This window comes from Protomyctophum bolini (assembly GCF_963924005.1).
Source record: "Protomyctophum bolini genome assembly, chromosome: 7".
Lineage (NCBI taxonomy): Eukaryota > Metazoa > Chordata > Actinopteri > Myctophiformes > Myctophidae > Protomyctophum > Protomyctophum bolini.
Window position 1 is genome coordinate 33,257,273 of NC_137868.1, and position 26,895 is coordinate 33,284,167.

A 26,895-nucleotide genomic window follows, 5' to 3' on the forward strand; every position below is an offset into this window, starting at 1 on the left:
GTGTGCATGCGCCACACATGTGCATTCATGTCTCTTAGGGTGTGGCTAGTACCTAACCTGTTTTGCAACTATAAACTCCCTCTACACTTCTTTCCTTGTACTTGAATATCTTCCAGATTTCGACTACTGCCTGTCTAAGACCACGCCTTAACTATACTGAATGGAATATACTGATTGCATCATTCACTCAAACACAATTTTTACAGCAAATCAGAGAACTTCCGTTAAATAGGTCGAAATCTTAGTCTTAGGGGAGAACATGTGACAAAGCAAAAATAGCTTGACTCTGCCCGTGGAAACCAGCCAGCCTGCTAAAATAGTACTTTCTAGGCAACTAAGGCAAGCTATGCATTCTGTCTGCGTTCTACTTAGTTTGCGCCTTCAACATGTCAAATACATAATATTGATTTGAAATGTTTTCATCAGTCCACCAGACCACCTACTATTGTTCACCACCAGAGTCATATCACTATGTTGGTGACATGACCATCTTGTCATTACCACAACAGTTACACCATATTTCAAACTTTCAATATTTTTGTAAAGTTTTGAATAAGAAATAAAACTAAATTAAATGATCTGTAAATATTTTTGCACACACTGATACCTACGTGTATTTATACCTACTCAGGAATACATGGACCACACATTTGTCCAATAGGCTACTAGTCACCTGATGTTGTCTACATGTGGTCCGACACATTTTGGAGTCTCAGGATTATTTGACACATTTTGTTTCTTGGAAAGCATTAGTCCGATCGACTTGCTGTGCACCCCAGGTCATTATGGGACACCCATGTCGAGTTGCTGCCCTACATGCCAGCCGGCATAAAGGGCAGTAAGTAAGTAAGTAATGTCGAGTTTGAGGTAATTTGGCCATATTCTCTGTACATTTCCCATTGCTGCTAAAGCATGGTTGTATGATCTATACTACTGATAACTTTATTATTTTTCTATCTACTTTTGTATTCAAACCTTAAGTCAACAATTTTTTCATTACTGTATATCATTATTATCATATGACATGCACGTTGTTAGCAAAGTCTTGCGGAACATGTCACACTCAACATTTCACTGCGTGTACCTGAGTGAGTGACAAATAAACCCTTTTGGTTTTGAATCTCTTGGATTTTGCAATCTCTGATCTCCTGCGGCTACGCAGGTGGATAGCATAGGTAATGCTAATGTGTAGTATAAACTACACTAAAATGATGATGGTCCAGTAGCATAGTAGTATGTATAAAGGTGAGAGGTGTGTGTGTGTGTGTGTGTGTGTGTGTGTGTGTGTGTGTGTTCTAGGCATATGACCCCAGGACATGGTGTCATGTAAGATGTAAGTAAGCTGTTCAGAAGATCTCAGGGAGTCAGGGACTATAGAGTCCCTGTTCAGTCCTGTAGTAGCTACTAGCAGCAAGCATAATGATAAAGGATTCTATACAGTATACACTGATTCTGATATTATTTTGTCTGTTTTTTCTGTTCAAAATAATGTTTTTTGTGGGGGATCATCTACATTGAGTTTTATTTCCTTTTAGAGCAACAACTGAGGTTCTTAAGTTGTTTGTAGGAAAATAAATGCAATGTCTTCCATAATTCCCATGTAAGAAGAACGTTCACATCGTCTGGCTCAGAACAACCTTAAACACGTAATCACTGTGGCTGACCTTAGTCATCAAAGTGACAGTTAGTCACTACAGGCTAAATGGGGGAAAAACTACAACACCCAGTGTTTTGTGCTCTGTTGCCGTGGTAACGTTTGACGTCAGGCTCCCCTGCTCCCTCTCTGCTTTGGGCTGGTGTGATTGGAGGGAAACCCCGTGGATTACATTCAGACGGACTGGTTGTGAGAGAATCAGCTGTAGCCTGTTAGACCGAGATCTCCGCTATCACCCACTACTCAGGTAAAAAATACTTGTTTCCTTGCGTTCACATTCACAATCACATAGATTATCGTAGTGCCATGTGTTTTATTGTGGTGATTGGCGTTAATGGAAAACCATTGTCCCGAATAAACTGGGTGGTTGGTGTTAGCAACGACAATCGGCAGTCCAAGAACAATGGCTAAGCTACAGTTTGGGGTCTGGCTAAATGCTGGTACAAAAATGGAACACCCAGACAAGAAGGCGTGTCAGGTTGATGGTTCAAGCTTCTAACTATTATTTTTAGATTATTATAGTAAACTAGCTACCAAAATACACGTCCGCGTTCTGTCAATTACCTAAGCTGTCTGATATAAATGGTTTTTTAGCTCATCCACAGACTTATTACAGACAGAATAATTTCATTGGCATTGGACTAATATCACTAGGCTAGCAAATACTGCCACGATTCCCACGAATGATCTGCCTTCATTGCATTGGCCGTTGAGTCATGGAGCTGTCATCAGCATCATGTGTCAATTTAAATCTGTCAAGTACGGGTACGGTAGTCGGGTTTTATACTTGAATCGTGACAAGAGTGACAACGTGTGATTTCTAGCACATGATGGCAAATCAATCAATGGAGGGAGGCGCGGGTTCAAAGGCTGGGCCGTCACGCTTCTTGAGCTGCGCTGTGGAAATGCATTTAATGTTTGACATGTCCAGCATGTGTGAAGGTTTTTCTTCTCTTTTTGGTGGTATGATTATGATACATTCACAATCCTAAAATGACCCATGTTGTCTAATGTCTACTCGGTGGCTTGAAGCGCTTCACTTCCAGGAAATAGTCTGCGTCAGGCTAGAAACAGGTCACGAGGACTTGGCTGTTTCATAGCGTTTAACCATTTTTTCCGACTCGTGGTATAAACATGGATGATTTGGTTGGTGTGAGGCGACACTGAAGCAAAGCCTGAACTGTTTGTGTTCTTAATACAATGACCTAGCATCTACGACTAGTCTGAATCATTTCCGCCAGCAGGGCGAGTCATTCCAACAGGTACAGAGATGGGTGTGGTGTAGTGTGTGTGTGTGTGTGTGAGAGTGCAAGTGCACATTCATGTTTTTTCCGTGGGAGCAGCTAAGGTTGGCTTGGTTATGTCTTATGTGCACCCAATACTGTACCTTAGTCGGAGATGTATTACACGTGGAGATGACAATAACTAGGCATTTACCGGTATTCATTTCATGACATTGCATACTAGGGCCTAATACTGGTGCTATTCCTTTTGGACTAAACTGTTTAATAAACTAATCAATCAATGAAACTTAACGTAAGGTCAGATTGATACACTCAGACAAGCAATTTATTGATGAAGGCCTTGTCTACAAGATGGATATTAAAATTAGTCCACAACAAGTACATGCTTTTAGTAAATTGGTAAATCATAACTGTTAAAATGATGATGTTAGTGTATTGCTTGTTGTCAGTCACACTGTTTAACATTAACATACATTGCTCAGTTTACATAAAATGTTCTCAATCAGAATTGCAAAAATGTTAGTTAAATTTGCAGCTATATAGAAATAAATGATATATTTTGTATTAATTATACGTGCGTTGTTTTCTCACTACATGGCCCATAGTTTTCTTGCAATCTCTCCATGCAGTCTGGTATGGAAAATAAGTCATTGATTATGTGGAAGCCCTTTGGCCATAATGCCTTGGTCAAAGGATGTAAGTTATTGATCTAATGATTTGTGTGTGTGTGTTTGGGGGGCAGCACGTGCCTTTCTATCTGCCTTTCTCTCTGCCTAAATTAGCCGATATACAAGCTACGATCTACAACGCATTGCTTTGCAATGTGTTGTGACTTGTGAGCATGTAGACTTGCCTTTTTCGCAGAATGTTCGCACCCATAATAGGGGCACGTCAGTTCATGTGGTATTATGGCGGCTTGGCATTAACATTGACGCCCTAATCTAGCACAGAAAATGTGTTAGCAGTTTAATTGTTACTTTTTTTCCTATACAGAACCTTGCAGCTACTATTTAATTACCGTATATCTCTTCCAAGCATATTGTTCTTTTTCAGTTACATAGTTGGCACCAATCATTGAGTCACTTTTCCACTACGGTATGGGCCCAAATGAAAATGGGTAACGCCAGGTTGAGAGAGTAGAGTACTGCTATTAATGCTAAAGCTTGTTGGCCTCTTTCTCACAGTGGGGAAGACGGGGATGGCACCAACATTCTAGTTGGCCTAGAAAGCTAGCATTGCTCCATCCTGTTCATCCTTAGAGGGAGCTGCTAATATGACCAGCTTTTGCCCTAGTCTGTCCTAGAGCTTTGAGTGACCATAAATGCAAACCCCCTTTTCCATATTTCTGTTCCTCTAGTCTACACTCTCTTTTCAATCACTTTCTTTTGCTTAAACCATATGGCAAATCCTTCCCTGTCATACTAATTGTTCTCTTTCTGCCACAGCCACGAATAGTCCTTCCCCAGGAAATATTTCTTGGCTGCATAGAAAAAGCCACAAGACGCAACTCTAAAACTGGATGGATACAAGTTTTATTCTTTTAGCAAGGGTGGCATCTTATGCGTTCTACACTAATGACTCCTTCTCCTTTCTTGTTACTGGCCTGTGGTGGATAAAAGCATGGAATACATGGAATTTGTTTGATCGCTCATTATTAGTTAATTGTGAACTAGGTGGAGATTAAGCAGTTTTATTTCTTATGTAATTACTCTTTTATTTTGTAGTTCTCTTTAATATCTTGTCCTGCAACATGAAGAGTGAATTTCAAAAGCCATAATAAACATCCATAAAATGTGTACTTAATATTACTTCTGCTATTCACCCCCTATGGGGCACCCCCTAAGGCATCGATAATGTTCCTCCACCTATCACATCTTTTGCAACCAGTTGTGCCTTGCCCCGCGAGAGACCCATCTCCAGCAGCTCAGCCTTGACAGTTCTGTGGCAGGTGATCTTGTTTCCTTTTCCACTGTGGTTGTCCATCTGAGGGCCACTTTGGGGATCCGCTCTGGGGGCATTTTAAGTACTTTTATTATATGCTTTATTATTTTATTGGGCCAGAATATACAGCAGATCTCCCTCAGGCAGCCATTGTGGAAACTAAAGAGCCGTCTTTACTCATGTCGCGCTTGGTTATTCGCCAATGTGTGTTTTTGAATGTCTCTTTGCTTGCACCCCCAGCCTCCAGTGAGCAGCCATGGTGGACAAGAGCGAAGTGGTGCAGAAGGAGCTTGTGCAGAAGGCCAAGCTGGCGGAGCAGGCGGAGCGTTATGACGATATGGCGGCGGCCATGAAGGCAGTGACGGAGGAGGGTTCCCAGCTGTCCAACGAGGAGCGCAACCTGCTGTCGGTGGCATACAAGAATGTGGTGGGGGCTCGCCGCTCCTCATGGCGTGTGGTGTCCAGCATCGAGCAGAAGACAGAGGGCAGCGATAAAAAGCAGGCCATGGCCAAGGAGTACCGGGAGAAGATTGAGAAGGAGCTGAAGGAGATTTGCAATGATGTGCTGGTGAGCTTAACTGACTCAATTGGGGAGGGGAGGGGGGTAGGGGTGTACACAGCATTTTGCGAGAGAAATTCCTGAAGACAGGTCTATTTCCGACACTATAGGCTATATATTTCAATGTTTCCCCTAGGATGATGCAGCAGTGGTGGTGCTGTAAAACGATCCGATTAGAAGAAAAAAAATCTTGTTTTTGCCTTCATTCCATTGATTGTAATCAAATAAAGGTTTGTTGTAATGTTAATACTCCATCGCGCAGTGGTGATGCTCTCTTGACAAAAAGAACAAATCTCCTGTTGATTTTAATATGCTGCAAAGGTCAGTTAAGTGCAAAGTTATTGAAGTTATTATGAACTACCCATCGACGCCTGTTTTCATATGTACCTCCCCGCCTATGATGCCTTATCATGCCTTTTTTAATATCAATTGATTATGGTGATCAGCTGTGTCCTTTACGTGGTCATAACACTCCTGTTTCGGTCTGGTGAAAAGAAAACGGAACAAACCGGAAAATCCGCTGGCTTTGGGGACGCAGATTCTTAGAACGTAAATATCTCTGATTCTTCTTTTTAGACCAAAAACAGGCTTGTTTGCGGCTGATTTATCTAAACGATAGTATTTCGCTTACAAAAAGTATGTTTTGGGTGGATTAAATGACAAGATTTTTACTTCCTGACTCAGTGGTTTCTGGCCAAAACGTCTTTCAATTTAAGAGCCTCGCTCAGTGAGATATAATGTATGGCGGCCTGCGCCACACTAAGCCAGCCAAGTCAATGAGTTAACGCACAGAAGGATTCTGCACTTCTGGTCAGATGAAGGAGGAGCCAGGCCCGGACGCCCACAACGCCTGGAGCTTCTTATTGTCGCCAAAGATGGTCTATTTATGAAGATGAGCGAACTTCATTGGAGCCACTAGAGGCGCAATGGCCTACAAATGGTCTCCTAAGTAGGCAATGTTTGCTCCTCCCCACCACCCCCTCCCATCTCCCAGGCTGACAACGTCATGTGGATGAGCATTGAGAGCATTAAATGGCAAATGTCATGATTCCCATTTCCCAAATCAGCCCCCATCAACCAAGAGTCTTAGGTGCTATTTACACGAGGATGGTGTTCATATATAACGTCAAAATAAAGTATCGTTTGCTGCTGTCATTTAGACGAGCACCGTGTTCTCAGGAGGTGAAAACGCAACGAAGTGAAACCACCTCCCAGAGTGGAAATCTTTGAGAACGCCGTTTTATCCCTTCTCCGTGTAAACAGGCAAAACTGTGAATCCGCAAAACTTAGGACATCATGGCTCACGTTGGCTCACAGCGCATATGTTTATTACATTGATGCAGAGCCATATAATTATGATATAATGGAGTTCCTGAACAAGCCTCCCTCCTCGCCTACAAAGTGCTGCTCATCAGCGATGGTGAATGTAAAACCATGATGTAAATAAAAAGCCTTGTGATAGGCGGCAGCCGCGGCAGCAGCGTTTATGTAGCCTAATGTATTATAAAATATATACCATCCCGTGGCGCGCTTTGCCTGCATGCTCGCCCAGAGCATTGTTGCGCCACTTGCGTGGCACTGTTTTTTGGCAAATCTAAGCTAGCAAATTTAAGACCATTTCTTCAAAATAAGAGTATCCTCTAGAGTATTGAAAAAAAGTTTATAATTTGCACATTAAAACTACAAATTAAGCATTTAAATGATGCTATAAGACACACATTATGTTTCTGTGTTATTTAATTACTTATTTTTACACAGAAACATGTGTCTTTACAATAGCTGTAATGTAATAATACTAATGTAATGTAATCATTATTTAATTAACTACACTTTTATTCTGAAAGCAACCGGATGTCTTAAATTTGCTAGCTCTCAAACAGGAAGTTCTAGATTTGCCAAAAAGACGGAGCCGTGTTGCGCAGGCTTGCGTGAAGGGGTTCTTCTTCTTGTACGTGGGTGACCTGTCTATTTGACAGCCCGTTATCGCCACCTAGCGACATTATAGCATAATAGCACATTATAGCATAACGTGTGCGTTCTCGTGTAAAGGGTAAGAAAAAATGAGAACGCAACGGGACTTTGACGTGTTATATGGAGATGGTCGCCGTCTAAAAGAGGCCTTAGATAGTTATGGAAATGTATATTATTAAGCATTTGAACACATTTCATTTCACTTTGTCCATTCATTTCACGTTATAATATTAATATCACATAGATTGGGTACAGTATTTAGTTCAGTGACCATGGAGTTAAGGAATGGTTCATAAGCTGTGTTGACGTTCATTCTCCCATTGGAAATGAATAAACATTCTTCCCGTCTCCTAATATTGTCTCCGCCCCCTTCACACAGATACGGGAAGTAAAGTCGACTTTGTGCATCTTGCTAATTTTCCTCTTGGGTGTCGCCACTCGCCAACATCAGTCATCTTCCCTATTGACTGTCTCTCGTCTCACAAGAGACAGTGGAGGCTGTAGCATGCCACTTGGATGCAGGCCAGGGTCTGATCAGCCTCGGTCAGGTCGCCTGGAGGAGGGTGTCTGTTGCAAGCCTCGAAACACCCAACGATTTCAGGTTGCAACACTGATTTGTCCAAGTTTGTGCTGTCTAATTTACTTAAAGTGACACTTTTTGCAAAAATATATATGGTAATGACGTTTAGAAAATGTAGAACACTTTCCTGGGGTCTCTCTGTGTGTAATATGTGGTTTTAGATTTTAGCAGTGTCCATGATGTTGCAGACACTTGGCTCACTTACTTCCTGGACTATGTTGTCTCAGTAAAGCTAAATTCCAATACCGCAACTTTCACACTCGTTCACTCTCCTCGCGTCCTCCACTCGCTCCTCGGCTCCGCCCCCAGCGAGGAGGAGAGGTGGAGGAGAGGATTCGATGCGAGGACAGAGTGGTGGTATGTACTACGCTGTCATTTCAAAGCGACGGCACATTCCGCGATCACTAATGATGTGTATCAATTCAATTCAATTCAAAGGGCTTTATTGGCATGGGAAAACATACGTTTACATTGCCAAAGCAAAAGTGGTGAAACAATACAGTGTCACAGTCACACAGGTGACAGCTGGATTACTGGAACTCCAAACAGAGCCGTAGACAATTCATCATTTTGTGCATGTAACCGAGGCCAATGTGTATGTATTGGTAACATGTGCAAGGCAAGGCTATTTATTCCTGAAATAGTGAATAAGCGCCAGGATGCGCACAGTACACGTATAAATCCCCCCCCCCCCCTCCTCCGACAGTCAGTCCTCCTCCGACGGTCTTTGCAAATAACGGACACTATAACAGGAATTAGGTATAGTCTCTCTGACTTACATATTCAGTTCAGTCCACATATAAATAAATACATTTTTGTCACCGTCATTCATAGCAGTCTGTGCATTCAGGCATGCACAGAGATAAATTAACTATAGCTTTTGAGGTGCGCACAATATAGCCGGCCTAATTTATATATCCTACTTTTATTATGCTTATATCACACAACGCAATAAAGCCAGTGGCTTGTTGTGGTCCTTTCACTTTCACATGTAGGCACAGTGCGTGCATGTGTGTGTGTTGGGTCAGCGACTCAGCCAGCCGGTGGATGGGGGGGGTGTATCGGGTTTCAAGCAGTGTTTTCTGTGCCACATGTGGAGGAGGCGGACTTATGTCACTGGAGAAGGAAAAAAACATGTACACGTGATGCGGAAATCCGCTGAGACAAAATACCCCACCGAGCCTGCACCTGATGTACACTCGCTCTATGCGGTCTCGGAGAGCCCACTCGGCTCCTCCACTCGACTCCACTCTCCTCCTCGATGGAGCACTTGGAGCACAACAATCGGAACCTTAACCATTTCCGGGTCACGCTGGAATGACCCCGAGTGGGAGTGAGCGAGTGGCCGAGATTTTGGGTATTGGAATTTAACTCAGTAAGAGAGCCCTCCCCCTATCCACAAGGAGGAGCAGTGCACCAAGGCATTATGGGAATTGTAGTCCAGGAAGGAAGAGAGTGGGTGTCTGTGACATCATGGACACTGATGAAGGCTGGATAGCCGAAACGTTCTTCTGTTCAAAATGCAAGAATAAATTAGTGAAATGCAGTCTTGGTGTGTGCGACCCATTAACGTTATTTATTTCAGTGCTAAAATCTAAAATATCTAAAACCACATATTACACACATGGAAACTCCCCAGAAAGGGTGAAGTGTCCCTTTAACCGATTCCATGCCGCTACGATAGGCGGTATCGTGAGGCTAGTGCCAGTGAAATGCGCGACAATAAATAAACAAGAGCCCTCATCCGGCAGATGTGATTGGCCTCCGCTGTGGCTCTAGGCATGGTCACACAATTGATGATTCATCTTTCTAATGAACTGCAAAATCCACGTTGAAACCATGTTGGACCATGTTAGCTATACAAACATAGCTGCAAAACAAATCTTCCAGCTGACGGTCGCAGATGTTACATTTAAACCTGAGACCCATAGAAAGGTGTTACCCTAGGGCTAGGGGGAGCCAGCCATCTCACAGGAGATTGCAGAATACAGCGCGCCCGTTTGATGATGGAGTGACGCACCTACAAGCACAACGTGACGCATAGAATAATTATTTTCAAATGTTCTTTTAAATAGGGGAAACACTGTAGATTAACTAGATTTATATGATCTCACCTCAGAACAAAGGGATTAAGGTTTCATTGCCAAACAGACCTTTTAAATTGGAATTTTAGCTAAATTGTGATTGATCTACAAATTCAACATGGTCCAGTGCTCTAGGTGCAAGCTGGGGGAGGAGGAAAAAATGACATGGATCAAAGTATAGATGAATTACTCCACTGAATGTCATGTGCGTCATGTGTTTAAGACTTTGGGGTTGGGTCTGTTTTAGATGAACATGGGTTTAGCAGGGCCTCTTGCTGAAGAATGTTTATTTCAGGCAAACCACTTTGTCAGTCCTTAACCTAGTAGTAACACTGAGCACTTGAGGCTGACCGTTGGCTCTGATTTATCTTGTAACGGGAATTGGGGCAGACACTTGTTGTATCGACTGCCAAATATTATGAGCTTTTGAACGTGTTTAATTCTGTCACACCCAGTCTGGTCAGGTTCAGATAGGCCAGTGAATCATGACTACAATCTGTGAACAACTGTGGAAGGAACCAATGAGATTCAAGCTCCAGCAATCTGTCATTGGTTTATCTCTATTCTTAGATTATCCACCCTGCTCTAATTTGTATATTGACCGGTATTTTCCCCATTGATCTAGTCTCAAGACAAGCTTTTGTCCAGATGTGGCACTTTTGATTCCTTTATTTCTGTTTTGTAGGGAGATGGCAACGCTGGTTAAAGGTTATTGTCAACCAGCAACAAGCCCCTTGTTCTCCATGATGCTTGTTTTGTTTTTACAGCTGAAACCGGATTTCCTTGTTATTGTCTAAGGAAGTGGTCATGTGTCTGTGAGATAGAAACAAAATTTGACATGAGTTGGGCTACAAGAGAGCCATGTTGTCACTATGTCTGTGATGACAAGCCTTTTGTCTCTATATCCATGTGACAAATGGCTGTCTAAACGATTGTGGTCAAAGAATTGCCCCCAAACACCTTGTGTAACCAAGGCCTTATGTTTGTCTGAAGATAAGTAACGTGACTAAGAGAGTAAGGCTTAAGTCCAAAGTCAGACCTTCCTAAAGTGTCTCAGCTTGTGATGGTGTCAGTTACGTCAACAACAGGTTGCTGAACCGTCTAGGCGGTGTGCGTGCGCCATACCTCTTAACTAGCTATTTAACCTCTTCTGCCCTCTATCTGTTCCAGTATTAAGTTTGACAGTAATCTAGATAAAGGCGTTTTGCTGGTTCTTCTAATTACCTGTCTTGAGCAATGGCCTCCAGCCTATAGGTTATTACCACTTTACTCATCTCATCTGTTCCCATGTAGAGAGAGTGAGTCAAGAGGAAGATAAGTGTCTGGAGTGGGAATGAGATGTGTCACAGTAGATAAGGGTTTTCTATTTGTAATCCAATGTGGGGGATGAATCCCATTAGACTTGTCACCGGTGTAATGGGAGAATGGGCAAAATGTTTGTGTTTAAGGGACATTCTATTCATTTCCATCAATAGTCTGCTTGCAGCATACTGCATACTGTGTTTGGTGTTGTCATAATCACACACCACCTGAGGATGTGAGAAATGAATATGATCTAGAAACGCTATCCATTACCCCCTCAGTCAACAACTGTGTTGTTTAGATCCAATACAAGATTCAAGGCATTTCTCCACCTGCCCAGTAGTGAATGTTGTAAAATTGTGCCCAATTCTTCTTATGCCTGTTAAGTTATTTTAATTGCAAAGTCTGCATGTGAGTTGAGCCTGGTAGCACTCACAGGTGGTCCCTTCTCATTATGCTTGCTGGCGCACTAGGCGTTCTTAAAAAGCATGTTTGTTTGATCAGCAAAGTTGGGTGGTAGTCAGTTGATGCATGCTCTTACGCTAGGGGAAGATGGGAATGTGAGATAACAGTGAAAGCATTACCTCATACAAGGCAGAAAGTACACGTAGAAATGCTGTCCACTCCCTTGAGTCATTGTAGTATGAACTATGAACAACCCAGCTCTTCTATAGAGAAGGCTAACCTATACTTTTCACTGCCAGTTATATGCTGTTTTCCTTGTAAAGGGAAAAACATTTACATTTGCTTTTATATTTCCGATATAATGTAATTTAATTCCTGATGGAGAGTCTCTGTGAATGTGTCCTATACAACCAGGGATATTGGAAGACAGCCAGGCAACAGGGGCAACCTGACCCAAAGCTGAAGGCATACACTATTTCAGACCCTGATTCTTCTCTTCCCGTCAGAGTGGGCTTTCAACAGTCCACGTTTAGATTAATTAAGAATAAAAATAAACTTTTTCAGTTGAAAATTAAAATACATAATTGGTTGTGTGGCAAAGCATAAATGAAGCCTTGGGGTACACGTGAGCCATGCACTATGTTTTCTGGGTATCTTTTATACATGAGGAGCAGTTGTTTTAATGACCCTTGTTACAAAAGCCTGTTACAGAGTTTTGCTCTGGATTTGTAAAACATTTAAAGAGTGGACCTATGCAGCAAAGCATGTGGTCAACCAGACATCATCTAAGGCAGGGCTGCCCAAAAGGTAGATCGTGATCTACCAGTAGATCACAAAGGCTGTGCAGGTAGATCACATGACATGCCTCTAAAAATATATATCATTTAAATATAAAAATGCATTTCTTTCCACCTGCCACTTGAATTAAGGTGACTTGATTGATTGACATCAAAAAGTTCCTGTCAGCTCAAACCCACAATGCAAGTCTTTGTTTTCAAGTGTGTTGCGCACAGATGTCAGTAGCATTATATATAGGTATATATTTAAAAACCCTACCAGTTCCATTCCCTCCCATCCTCCCCTCTATTCCTCAAGTGAGTCACTAGGTACATTTAAAAAAAATCAGCAATGGGATAATACTGTTTTTTGGTGGGTAGATCTTGTTGAGCTCGTCATTTTCAAAGTAACTCGCAAGTCAAAAAAGTGTGGGCACCCCTGATCTAAGGTGAAGTGCCTCTTCTTCATTGACTGTTGATGGTCTTGTACTTGTAGCTCTGTAGGTGTCCCTGCTTCACTTTGTGAGTTCAGTTGTATGTTATAGCAAGAACAGGGCCTAGCAAAATAAGAACAATGGGGTGTTGTTAGAATCTCTTTTTTTTTATAACTTTAAAATAGATTCTATAGGTAGCATACTATTCTGATTCACTCCTCTGTATTATCTGGCTGTGTGAGTCACTGGGTACTAATCCCATAATGACAGCAGCTGAGCCACCAGCGTTCTGGGCCACTGACCTCCACCTCAGCCTTGCACAGCCTCATGGGGACAGAGCAAGGTTACTTTCTATCTCAGACTAGCACTCTACAGTCTACACAACTTAATGTGGTTTATTTTGTCTTCACAACAAGCTCAATGTGATGTGCATCATGCATCTGGTAAAAGTGTATGAGCCTTCAATGTTTAGGTAAGAATGGACACCTGTGTCGGGAAGATAATTTTGGCAAAATGGTCAGACCGTCTCAAGAGGAAGAGGTGGAGATGGATGGTAACAACAAGAGATGAATGAGGTTTCTATTGCTACAGTAGATTACTGCCGAAACACTCGAAAATGGCTGTCCGATTATCACTTCTGGTTCACGTGACCAGATCACGTCTCTACCTTTCTGCCTTTTACGTGTATTCTGTTGGCACCGGCCCCAGATTCTCCTCTATGGTAACGGGAGGGAATGCTACCCACCCCTACTTTACCCCCCATGGGCTTGTGTGGGCAGGCTTGACATACAGGGAGTCGAAGATGGCACACAGGTTCCTAGATGTTGAGCAGTTGTCAAGTTCTAATTCCCCTATCTAGCTTGTGACCTACCTGTGAGTGAGAGAGTGGTGAAATCTGTCTCAGAGTCTGGTTAGACAGTCAAGGTGTGTCTCACATCATGTGTTCCATATCTCTTCTTTTTTTTTACTGAATGAACGCACTCCTTGTGCAAACGAGCAACAGTATGCTAGGACCGTAATAGCTTTCACTGTGAACTGAATTCAAACATGATAGATTTATCATGCAGATGTATAAATTAAACTAAATCATTACCACCTTACTCAGTTTTACATTGTTTTATAAGTGGTCATGAAACATCACTGCTTTTACTTTAAATGGAATGTGCCATATTACTTCAAGCACATTATTGTGTAGGTTAATTTATTGCTCTCCACTGCATATTGGTATTGCATAACATTCACGCTGCCCCTGCATACTGCATACCAGACAACATATGTGACGCTCCCTCCAACCGACACAAGTTTGATTCAAAGTGTGCACTGCAGAAAGAATATGACCATTTATAGAATATGACCCATTTCTGTGAGGTGGACAGAAATAATGGTTTCAAAGGCCTCCCCATGTCTTTCTCCTTGCAGGAGTGGCACATGACTTAAGTATTGCCAAATACTAATTTCTCTCCCACTTTATCCCCGCTCATGTCTTTGCTCCCCATTTTATCAGCTTCCAGGGCTGATCAGTGAAGAGACACTCTTCCTCCCACAATATGGCATCTTAAAATAACTAAACGGGGATCTACACATATCGATGCAATACTGTGTTTGGCCACTCTATATATAAATACCTCTTAAGGTAAATGTGGCACTGTTCCTCAGTCGACCAGCCAATCAAAGCGCTAGCTCACTTTTGCAGAAGACGCCATCTTATTTAGCACTTAGTGAGGACACGATCACAGACTGGCAAATTGTTTTATTTAAGGTACATTAATAAACATGTATGAAATAGGGTGAAATGCTCTCCAATTTGCGTTTAGAGCACACACGGAAATAGCTGTTCCATATTACCCATCCGGGGATATGACGTACCCAGAGTATGTGCAGACTTTCTCCCTCGGCTTCCATCTCTGCTCTCTCCCTCCCCCTCTCCCTCACCACTCTCGCTCTCCATCCCTACCCCTCTCTATCCTCTCTCCCTACTCCTCTCTCTCTGCCGCTTACTGTATATCGGCTCATGTGGCACACGGCCAATCACATAGAATATTGTCCTCAAATTTTGAGGACACAATCTCTAGAATTATTTTTTTCTCATTCAATTTTTATTTGTTTTCTGAACAAGAACACAGCATAGACATTTTACAGTGTACAAAATTGAAATCAAAACATTCACACACACACACACACACACACACACACACACACACACACACACACACACACACACACACACACACACACACACACACAGAAACCCCTCCCTCCCCCTCCCCATCCTATTCACAGAATAATCAACCCACAACACATCCATTACAATATCACCGGTTCAGTAAGTCTTTCAGGTGTGATATTAGGTCTGTCCACATTGAAATTGTGCCCTCTTGGGCAATCTCTAGAATTATTATTGATCGTGGGGCGCTGTCGCTGGCCCCTCCTTTGTCCAGCTTTGAGGGTCTGTGTAAACACAAACATTGAAGACAAAAGTGTGTAAACACAAACATCTATTGATTGGCCAGAAATGAATGAGATGATGTATGAAGACATAATGATGAGAGCGCCCCTCACTTCACACATGTGATGTAATGTATGCGTGAGTGGAAATGTTGCGATACAGTACTAGGCTGGATCTAAACCCGGACTGAGTGGTAAACCCAACACTCTGTTTAAACTGCGGCGCATATGGCTACTTGTGCAGCACAGAGTGAAGTTGACTGATAAGCTGTCTATTTGATAGATGAATGGCCTAAACTGGGGTGCCCACTGGCCTAGCGGTTCAGGCTCTGGCCTGACGGCACGTTGCATGTTCGAGTCCCGTTCATGACGACCTTTGCTGCGTGTCTCTCCCCGTCTCTCCCTCCCTCTTTCCTGTCTATCTTCACTTCTATCAATAGAGGGCGAAAAGCCAAAGAAAAAATAAATAAATTGATGAATGGCCCAAACGACGCAGTTTACCTAGACCACCCCTCCCCCATCTGACGATATTATCAGCCCTCTGTTTGATACAATAACCTAGTTCAATTATTAGAGATCATTACTAACTCTGCATTCAGGTCAGGATTATATATAGCTCTGGTCCATAGCTCTAATGCATTGCATTTAGAGCAATGTTACTCTAAAAGAGTACCCTTTATACGTGTGGTATCAGAGTGCTCCCACTAAGGAAAGTAGGCTTTCTAATGACACAACCCACCTTTGTTTTGGTGAGTAGCAAAAACGTTCTTTTTATTTACGCTAAAGACGAGAGGCTGGTCTGCATTCATGCGAGCGGCGGAAGTTGAGAGTAACCGCTCTAAATGCAACACATTAGAGCTATGGACCAGAGCTAGATTATATATTACATACAAATTAATAGCTTAATAAGATTGACTTTCGCTGTCTCTGAAACTGAGTAAAAGGTAACGTGTAGGAATAGTCAATCCTCTCTTGTCACTGTATCTTTCTCTCTCTCTCTCTCTCTCTCTCTCTCTCTCTCTCTCTCTCTCTCTCTCTCTGTCTATGGTAGAGATGGTGTCTGGTATACAGCAGTCATGATCCCAAAGTCAATGCCCCAGAATAGGCACACCTAATATGTAGGCATTTCAGTCAAGGGCATGATAACTGAAATTGTACATTTCACCCGGTGCATGCATTCCTGTCATCGTGCTGCTTGTCATTAGCCTTGCCCCTGCCAGTGCCCCAATTCTCCACACAGCTCTTGGAACACTTGGCTGCTCCCCAACGGCAGCCTAAAGTGTTGTGTAAGTACAGGCTCTTACATCAGCCCTGCCTTATTTTGATAACACATGGGAAAAGTTTAAAAACACATCCGGTTGTAGAATCATACAGAATTTGAGATTGGACTTCTCTGAAATCATAGTGTTGGAAGCTAAAGTTGGACTGCTGATCCACACAGTTGGTGTGTTGTTGGATTGAATGAGGTTTGGAACGCTGTGTGGGGCACGGTGATTCCGATGTTTAAAACTGATTGTGGAGAGTTACCAATGTTTGGGCCAATATTTTGTCCAGATTTGATTAAAGTTTCCATTTGACAAACATTTCAAACAAGTAAACATAAAATCAAAATAATGTGAACTTTATTGTATTTAACCACTTGGCCCATTCAAGATCTACAAGCTCTCAATTCATCACATTGCGAAGCTTTATAAACTTTATAACTAACTTTATTTATAAAACAGAGTTACAAGGTGTTGTACAATGAACGAACAAACAAAAAAATAATTTATCAAGTTAACTACCTTCATTATTCGTCTGATGTGTGTTGGTTATTAGATCTGATATGCTCGGGATTCCGTATGGCTGCTCTTGAAACCATTTAATGATCAGATCTGCACTGTGGACTTCAAAGATGATGTTTCATGACTTTTGTAAATACAGGCTGGGCCTGGCATCGCGTTGGGACTGGATGGGGGAAAAAAAGGAATGATGTTGGTCTTCGGGTGTTGGTCCCGACTCCCGAGGCCGTAGCAGTTGCCCCAACATGTCGTGTCTTTTTGCTCATCTGTCTGTGCTGAAGAGACAACACAGTACGGTGTGATGTTGCTCTCCTCTATTGAGGCTAGTGAGATGGAGTAATATATGCTGATGTGACAACATGATACAGTTTTTCTTGCCTCTATTCAGGCTAGTGGGATGGAGTAGTACGGTATATATCTGTGTTTGAAGAGACAACGTGGTACGTGTCTGGTACCGATTTTCTTCTTTCCCGATACCAAATTGACCCTTAACAGGTCTGTAACTCTGAGAATGAACAAATGTGTGTCCATTTGCATTTAATGCCATTTGTACAGTCAAAATGATGGGGGTCCTTGAAATTAAAGTACTAAAATAGTACAGTAAGAGTATGAAGCAGTCGTGCATCATCAACTGAAGCATTAAAAAAATGATGGTTAATAAAATATTATGATAAATTACGTGGTATCGGAATGGCATGGACTGGCACACTCAGCACACCAGCATTTAAGCAGTATCAGCAGCTTTTCTCTAGCCCTATCAGGCTAGTGATATATGTACTGAAGAGCCGAGCTGTGGGCTCGTTGAGTGACCTAGTTCTCCTCCAAGAGCTCACCAGGAGTTCAACAGCCTAACTCACGCCTCTTGCTCCTCCCACCATACATACGCCTCTCTTTCTCTCCTAATCCACCCTCCTGCACTTTCCCATGTTGCCATCAGTCTCTCCCCCATCCTTAGTTACCCAGGCAAAATCCCAAGCCCAGGCCCTGAGGCTATCGGAGGTAGCTAGCGTCTCCCTAGCTTTAACCAGGCCTGGTTAAGAAAGAAGCTTCTAGTTTATGTAACTGTGATGATGGTTGCAAACTTGCATGTGTGCTCACTGCTCATGTAACTACCACTGCTATCATGTGTAATGAATGGAAGCGTTAACTAGCCATACAGAACCGACCACTTGACATCTGGTATTACCATCTGAGAATTGCCCTGCTGCATCATTGAAAATGTCTCCTACACTTTGTTCTTTTTTTATGTCTACAGTTAGAAAATTACATCCACTGTCATGTCTGCTGTTTTTCCCCCATACAAGCCACATGTAAATAACTGAGAAAAGGTGCATGTTTTCTAACAGACGGTCCTTGTGTGTGTTTCTGTTCTCTGTATGTCTTCGACAACAGGGACTCCTAGACAAGTTCCTCATTCCCAACGCCACTCCAGCAGAGAGCAAAGTCTTCTACTTGAAAATGAAAGGAGATTACTACCGCTACTTAGCCGAGGTGGCCGTCGGAGAAGAGAAGGCCTGTAAGTCCTGCCATAAATCCTGTGTGTGTGTGTGTGTGTGTGTGTGTGTGTGTGTGGATTGAAAGCCACACTGGCTACAATTGCCAGGTCTTTCCTATCGCACCAGATCCTTTTAAATGAACACTTTAGTATCCGGATCAGCTTTGTGACATTGGCACCTCACTACAGATTACAGTACTGGCATGAATTGCCTTTGAGCAAGTTGGGTGCCCACTGCTCCTAATAGTTTGGATGGTTTAAATGCAGAGGACCAATTTCCCCACTGGGATCCATATACATATAGGTGTAGTGATAGTTGTAGTGTTTAGTTGGACTTAGAAGCAGGTTAAGAGCATTGTACAAACTGGGAATTCTATGTTGGGCTGTGAGTCCTTTGAACAGATAATAGTATCATATATAGTATGATACTATTATCACACACACACACACACACACACACACACACACACACACACACACACACACACACAGAGGACAGTTGATTGATTTATAATCTATCTAGACTATCTGGCAGCAAAAAGCTTCCTTATTGGTTAGTTTCAGCTCACTATCTATTGCTCATCCATTCATATAATGACTGCCACAGGATGTTTCAGTCATGGGTAGGAAAGACACATGGTGTGTGTGCATGCGTGCGTGCCTCTTTTCCCTTTCCCATCATCACACTTTGATATGGCGCCAGAAAAGTACTAAAGGAACTGATGACATAGGGGAAGCATGTCTGGATTGGATTTGCAGTTGTACACTCCAGAATGGAGTTGTATTTGCAGTTTTATTAGTTCCTGAAATAGACGGGTAATGTTCACGTTTTAGGTGCAGTGGGACAATTGAAAGATCTGCCATATACTAGTCTGATAAACCTACAGGTACCCAGCCAGCCAACCAACACATACACAGAAATTGTCTGTTTACAAGTAGAGCACTGTCATTCTGCTGTAGTCAGTCAATTCAACCATTAGCTACCAGGAGCTCTGTCTCTATTTTTCTGTATAACTCCCTTAACCTTGACCCACAGCAGCTTCCAGCAGGGTATAGCAGCAAACATGGCGCAAAAACATACTTGAAATTTGAAAGTAGCTCAGACCAACCGTCTTATCTGGGGGGGTTTGAGGTCACACAGAATTATGAAACTCAGTGTAGCCTAAGGTATGGCAGCTGCCATAATGTGCTGCCCGAGGATGCTTGAAATGCGTTTCTATCGAGAACCAAGCCTTTTTTGTGTTCAGATGTCTTCTTGGCGCTTGTCTTGTCAGCATGACTAACAAACCGTTCTTGTTTTGTGCATTACATAGTTTCCGGACTTTATTTGTATGCGTACTGCCATACGCCAGGGATGGGCGACTTTGACGATGGAGAGGGCCACTATATTTCCACACTCACCTGCGAGTTTTGAGCTTGTAGATCAGCTATTTTTGCTATTGAATTGAAATCCTGATATATTTTTTGCTATTTTTGAATTGGAATCAATAATATATCAGCATTCTGATATTAACCTGTGGGCCGCATTAAGTGAAGGTGGGAGGCGCATTTGGCCCCTGGGCCGGCAGGTGCACATGTGTGCCATACGCTGCCATGTCAAAATGACGCCATAGGTTGCCAGGCTGTCAGACATGCATACAAAGTAACCAAGTCACGAAAGGAGAATAAATCAGCTAGCTGACAAGCCTTACAGAAATGGCAGCACAGCTGCCAGCCGCTCATCCCCAGGAGGAGAGCAAGGCAGGGAACAGGGTGCGGTCTTGGCCACTGCTTCCTGTGTGCTGCAGCAGGGGTGCAGTTGGTCTGCCTGGTAAGAGTAGAGCAGGTGCTGACTTGTATCAACATTTGCATCTAATGTATAGAGAATTAATTAGCCTTGGAAATTGTACAACTATGCCACCTAAAACCTGGAGTGAAACAATACTTTCTGTTCATCAAATTAAAGGGATAGTTCATAATGTGATGCAGAGGCTTACAGAGCTGTTTTGCTTTTACTTGAAACCCCCAAGCTTCCCTTTTTGTTACTCCACACCCAACTGAAACTGAGGCCCTGGGAATAGAGGTGTGTCCTATGACATATCAATATGATTAGTCATCAGTTCACCGTATCTCCACAAGGCATTTAAGAAAAGGTTTCTACACAGTATTCTAGTGATGGGTAGGCAGCTAGTCATAATTGTTAAGTGATCCTATGGACATCGCTACTAATACTATAGTATGTTCATAACAAGCGTGTCTAGTTTGACTGCCCATAAATGCCATGTACACTCTTAACTGTCACTGTACTTGTCAGGTCGTCACGGTTTCTGTTTGTTTCCTCTTTGGAATGGGGTGGCAGAGATGAAGGAAGCAGGGAGGCCAGTTAGAGTGTAATGTGGGAACAGGGGAAATAACACAAGGCTCAGTTCCCTTTTGTGTCCAACAGACAGACAGTTAGCCCATTGTGTTTATCTGCAGGAGAGGAAGAGATCTACACACCTAGTCTCTTGGTTACAGAGAAACTGTCCTGACCCCCCAACTGTGAATGCCAGCTACTCCATTACAAAAAGACATGATGCAATCGTGGCAAAGTTTGGAGTTGTTTTGTTGGGTGATGTAATAGTTTGTCATTGAATTAGGCTAATATCAGGCTCAGCTAATGTGTTTCATATTTGTTCCCTTCCCTCCCACATAAGGTCTCTGCCGGATGTATAATTGTCTGCTTACACTTTTAGGAAAGAAAGTGTTACACATTAAAGAACCAAAGCATAAACAATAAACTTGCTTGTTTATTCTGTGTGCCTACTTGTTTCCAAGGCAACCGCTAAGTGCTGGTGATAGTGCCCTGGCTGATTCACTGAGTAAAGCCAAATTTATAACTTTGTCCTATGATAGTGACATGTGTTGAAAATAGTCAATCTCCAAGCTCACAACACGTCACATTCGTAATGCATTGTGTGCTTGGAAGTATAAATGTGGCTTTACACCACAGGTCCTCCTGAGCAATACAGCCTGAGCATTCACTGCATCGTTCTTCTTAATAGTGTAATGCAAGACCTTGTTTCACATATTGTATGAATTGAATAATGGAGCAAATCTTTGGTACACACAATCAAGCCATGTACATTGGTAGATGAGATGAGCCACTAACTCTTAATGTTTTCTCTTCCTCAGCCATCATTGGCAGTTCACAGGAGGCATACAAGAATGCCTTTGAGATCAGTAAGACAGACATGCAGCCCACGCACCCCATCCGTCTTGGCCTCGCCCTCAATTTCTCCGTCTTCTACTATGAGATCCTAAATTCGCCTGAACAGGCCTGCAAGCTGGCCAAGACGGTAATGACTTTATAAGTGTTGGTATAATCATGTCATTTATATTGTCTGCCAGGCCAAAGGCATGGCCGAGAGACTGTTTTTGCCTGTGTGTGTGTGTGTGTGGGTGGGTGTATGTGCGCATGCGTGTGTCCATCTGTGAGCAGCTAATCTCTGGCACCGTTGGACAGATCGGGGCAAAACTCTGCATGCATACTCCAAGGCCAAGGAAAAACATCTGCCCGATATTTTCACAAAGGCCTGTTATAGTGCCACCAGGAGGCCAATTTTTGTTAAACATCTTTTTAGATTAGTCCTACAGATTTTATCCAAACATCACACCAATCAGTACACATTAGTTCTATAGTCATGTGATCAGGAGTGGCCCGTTTTGAACAAAATGCCTCAAACTTTAAACGCAACGTCCGATTGATGTGAAACTTGAGTGAAACACTCAGATAGGCCAAGGCATCACTAAGCCAAGGAAGTGATGCCACCAGACATTTTTCAAACCGGCCTCAAGGAGGCTTTTTGACAGGCTAAAACTGTAGGTCATACAATCAAAAATGATTTCCCCTTGGATCATTATGAAACTCTCCAAATAAACCACGCCCATTTCCACCATGTTGTGTTTTTTGTGCTAAACACAACATTTTGCTACTACTCCTATAAAGACTTTGTCCAAAACTCTTGGTACACATATCTTTGTCAGATCCCATTCCAAGTGTCCATGTCCAAACTTTGCAGGAGCACACTTTTGTAGTATTCAAATAAAAAAAAATATTTTTTCTATAATATGTGATAGGTTAAATGTACAACTAAACTGTCTATATACAGAATGCACAACAGAAGAGGTAGCCTATACAGACAGATGAAGACAAACGGTTCATAATCGTACCAACCTGTATGTTGATACATAAACAAATGCTTTTCTAACAGTTTTCTCTGTTTGGTTCCTCCAGGCTTTCGATGAAGCCATTGCAGAGCTTGACTCCTTGAGTGAAGATTCATACAAAGACAGTACATTGATCATGCAGCTACTGAGAGACAATTTGACAGTAAGTCGAGTTTATTTTTGTGCATTACATAAGCACAATTTTTCCAACACACTTGAGGCCGATCTAATTTCGCAGCATAAATAAGCAATGTGATTGGCCGAGAGCTGTGTGTTATTGCGCCAATATGGGCCAGGTGTTGCTTAGCAATGCATGCACCCGGATGATGTAGAGGTAAGAACATCCACCCACCAGTTCACTAACGGTCAGTGATGCTTCCAGCTTGGCCAGGCACTGTAACAACCACATTGGTCGCGTTCATGGGTAGGAAGCCGCCAGGAGGGAGTGAAACTGGGGTAGTATTATGCACTCTGGTGAAACTCCTCGTTCTAAGGTGAAAAGAAGAGGCTAGTGATGCCATCATGTATCGAAGGAGGCATGCAGTTGCCCACACCTTCCCTAGGCCAACTGTCAGTGTTGGCAGCTACAGGGGCTGCAGTGTACAGGAATTGGCAGTGGCATATACAGTCAGTATAACAAAGAATAAGAATACAAGGTGTAATACAAAGAATGCAACACTTACTCTCATGTTCTATTTCTTAAATATCCATAATGGTACAGTGCATTCGGGTGGAGCAGGGGTAAAGTACCTGTCCACTCACCATCTAGGTGGTCTAGGGTCTTGAATCACGGCGGTGCATCCGATTTGGCTGTGCGACCATATGAACACAACTGACATTTCATGTACAGTTCATGGTAGGAAAGCCGGGTAGGGAAGATGATTTTATTTATTTATTCCTTTGACAGTTGCCTTAACTCTGGCCTGATTGGGCAACATGCAACTTCATGCAGTCTGGTATCCACGTGCAAATGCATGTGCACCTGCTGAATGTGTCTGTTATAACCAGTAAGACGCGCAAACGCGGGAAGCGAACGCAGCTGAGACCCTGCAGATCATGTCTGTCTGTCTGTGTGTCTGTCACGCTGTTACTGTATATGTGGACCTGGCCCCTTTTGTGCCCATATATGGAGCTGAGTGGACCTGGCCCCTTTTGTGCCCATATATGGAGCTGAGTGATTGCTGATGCAACACACTCCATATTTGGATAGCGGGACAGACAGACAGACAGACAGACAGACAGACAGACAGACAGACAGACAGACAGACAGACACAGACAGACATGATCTGCTAGGTCTCATAGTAAGTGCTCATTGCGTTCGCAATCACTGCGTTCGCAATTACAAAATGTTACATAGCCTACTAGCAAGTGTTCCTTTTATGATTGGTATTACTTACAGTAATAGGCTACAATGAAGTTGGGATAACAGAATAAAACAATGGTGCATTTATATATATTATTTGAAATTGAAACATAATAGACACAAATGTAGTACTAACAAAACAAATTGCAAACGTAGGATACATATTTGCAACTTATTTGTATTTTAAGATTGTATTTCAACTATAAAACCTGAAACATTCGCTAATCGCTACACAGACAATGCGCGTCTACAATACTTTTGCACCGGTGGAGCTAATATAACCCCCAAGGCAAAATAGAGCAGCAGTGAACACAAATCCAAGAAGACTGCTTCTTTCTGTTGTATGCTATAGAAATGCAAACATGCACGTTATGATTTTCACGTTCCATAACATAATGAGTTGTCATCAGCGTCACAGTGATTGTTCCTTCTCGTAAAGAATTGCAGCTTGTATAGATATACTGATATTTATTTATTTCATCAAAACAGTAGAACTGAAATCTGATACTGCTGTATATTACAGCTATAACACTAGTGATTGTTGCTAATGTGTTAATGTTTGTACTTTTCTTCTTTATCCCTCGCTACCCACTTCTCTTTTCTCCTCATCCTTCCTCAGCTGTGGACCTCTGATAACCAGGGTGATGGTGAAGATGCAGAGGAGTCCAGGGATTGAGACGGAACCCCCCCTAGACCCCCCCACCCCCTAGTCATCCCTGTCTGCCTGTCATTGTCCTGGCTCATCCTCATCATCAACACTGAGACCACCTCATTATCATCATTGTCGTCCAGCTCTCCATCTCTTCATTTTTAGTTCTCACCACCAGACATCTCACTTCTATTGGTTTACTATTTCTTATTTTGTAGTTACTGTATGTCGGAAGGGGGTTGTAGGTTTGGAGTTACAGGGTGGGAGGGTTATCTTGGATGGGTGGGGGGTGGGTAGATTAGTATCAAGAAAGGTGTGTTTGGGGTTGGGAGCTTGTATGCTGACCTTTTGTTTGAGTGTGGGAGCAATAGGGGTGTTACATTATACATGCGGTAGGTGAGGGGGCAAGTTCTCGACTCATGCAATCTGCAGTAGGTTGAATTTTTAAGTCAGAAAACAGTTGTACTGTACTTGTGTCTATTCATGTTAACAGTCTTGTGCTTGATTGGCACCATTGCTTGATACATCTGTGGTTTCACAACATCAGAGTTGGCTCCTCGTATCTGAGGAGACAGCAGTTTTTAGTCTGTATTTAGCTAGAGAATCGACAGTGGAAACGAGGACAGTGGAGGTAGTATTAAGGCTAATTTATTCTTAGCCGCATGACCACGTCGCTCGACAGGAATGACTTTCGCTGTGTAACGCGGTCATGCAACTAAGTATACATGAAGCCTTAGAGGGCACTGGAGACAGCAGGCAAGGTTATGTTGGAACAGAAAGGTTACATTCCATTTACTGTCACTTGCTCAACTTTCTATTCCTCTTTTTGGGTGGCCTGCATTTGTATTTCTATGTATCAATTACGAGGTATAGAAAACTTTTATGAACAAAAGAGCACACAAGCTTGTTACTGGCACTGTATGAGCAGAGCAGTAAGGATTTCTTTCCCATATGCTTATCTAGTTACTGCTTTTTCCAATTAAGGTTTTTATTTGTTTTGATTTTTATTTTCCTTTTTCTTTTGATACTTGCCTAAATTGCATGTGGCTAAGTAGTTAGAGAAGAGGTGAAGGAGGTTGTTGTTGGGCTGGCTAACTTTGTTCATGTCTTTGGAATTTTCATACAGAACACCCAAACATAACTGTTATTTGGAGGGAAACATGTAATTTCATGTATGTGGAATAAAAAAGATAATTTAAAAGTTTGATGCTGTCCATTTTGACTGAGTTTCAATCTACCTGAGTTTATTTCCTGGTTTTACAATATTGGTAAAAAATAAAATCCCAATTCCCAAAAAATCCCAATATCTTGAACATTGGGGATTCAAGAAAATGTTACATTGTAACCCTAATCAAACACATTGAAACTAAAGAAATTGACCTAATACATGCAGCCATTTCCCATTGGCTTTTGTATTTTCTGTGAATCACTTGTCTGGATGAGAATGAGTGAATCATGTTGGAGAGAGACTGCAAGATATTTTGCACATAATGACTTAATAGCAAGGGGATGTTAAATGTGAAGTGGATGTGGAACATCAAAACGTTATAGTCATGGTACATGTAAAATTGGGGGAAGGAGAGAAAGCACTCAGACTTCTCCCAATCTCCATTCTCCATTTCTTCCCCCAGAAACGCAGCCTTTAGTTTCCTCTCAGTCCTTTTGGGTGTGTCTGCCCCACTGCCATGCGTCCAGGATGTGGGAGGAGGAGGAGGACACTACAAAGTACAACCACACAGAGGAATGTTAAGCTGAATACCACTTATTAAAATCCTTACTCATCACAGACTCAGAGTCTCAGTCGTGAAGTAGTAGTAGCCTACCATGATCTAAGATGATGATCACAAGAGAAACAAGCAGACTTTTACGTCTGGACTCTGGACACAAAGTGGGCTGATAGTGTGATAATTATTAACCCAAACAGCTGCCCTGGGCCATCAGGGCAGCTGATTAAATTAACATATTTTTTCTTTAGGTGGGACATTCCCACCGCTTCCTCCACCTATGGTGTCAAAACCAGCCT

The 26,895-nt window shown here is 42.5% G+C and overlaps 1 protein-coding gene across 1 annotated transcript; it reads left to right on the plus strand.

Annotated features, from left to right (window-relative positions):
- The first annotated feature begins 1,766 nt into the window (after nt 1-1,766).
- LOC308319073 (14-3-3 protein zeta/delta-like) lies at nt 1,767-26,076 on the plus strand. The gene is made up of 6 exons (XM_080768910.1): nt 1,767-1,901; nt 5,080-5,407; nt 18,569-18,692; nt 21,825-21,988; nt 22,927-23,022; nt 24,843-26,076. Exons 2-6 carry the CDS (start codon nt 5,096-5,098, stop codon nt 24,897-24,899), a joined length of 753 nt encoding a protein of 250 aa, XP_080625036.1. The 5' UTR covers nt 1,767-1,901; nt 5,080-5,095; the 3' UTR covers nt 24,900-26,076.
- The last annotated feature ends 819 nt before the right edge of the window (nt 26,077-26,895 follow it).

What these genes read in the sequence shown, in the direction of transcription:
- LOC308319073 (XM_080768910.1), top strand. Translation starts at nt 5,096, where the DNA reads ATGGTGGACAAGAGCGAAGTGGTGCAGAAGGAGCTTGTGCAGAAGGCC. An exon ending in CGTCGGAGAAGAGAAGGCCT is followed by an intron (nt 18,693 to 21,824) that starts GTAAGTCCTGCC and finishes TCTCTTCCTCAG; the next exon opens with CCATCATTGGCAGTTCACAG. An exon ending in CCTGCAAGCTGGCCAAGACG is followed by an intron (nt 21,989 to 22,926) that starts GTAATGACTTTA and finishes TGGTTCCTCCAG; the next exon opens with GCTTTCGATGAAGCCATTGC.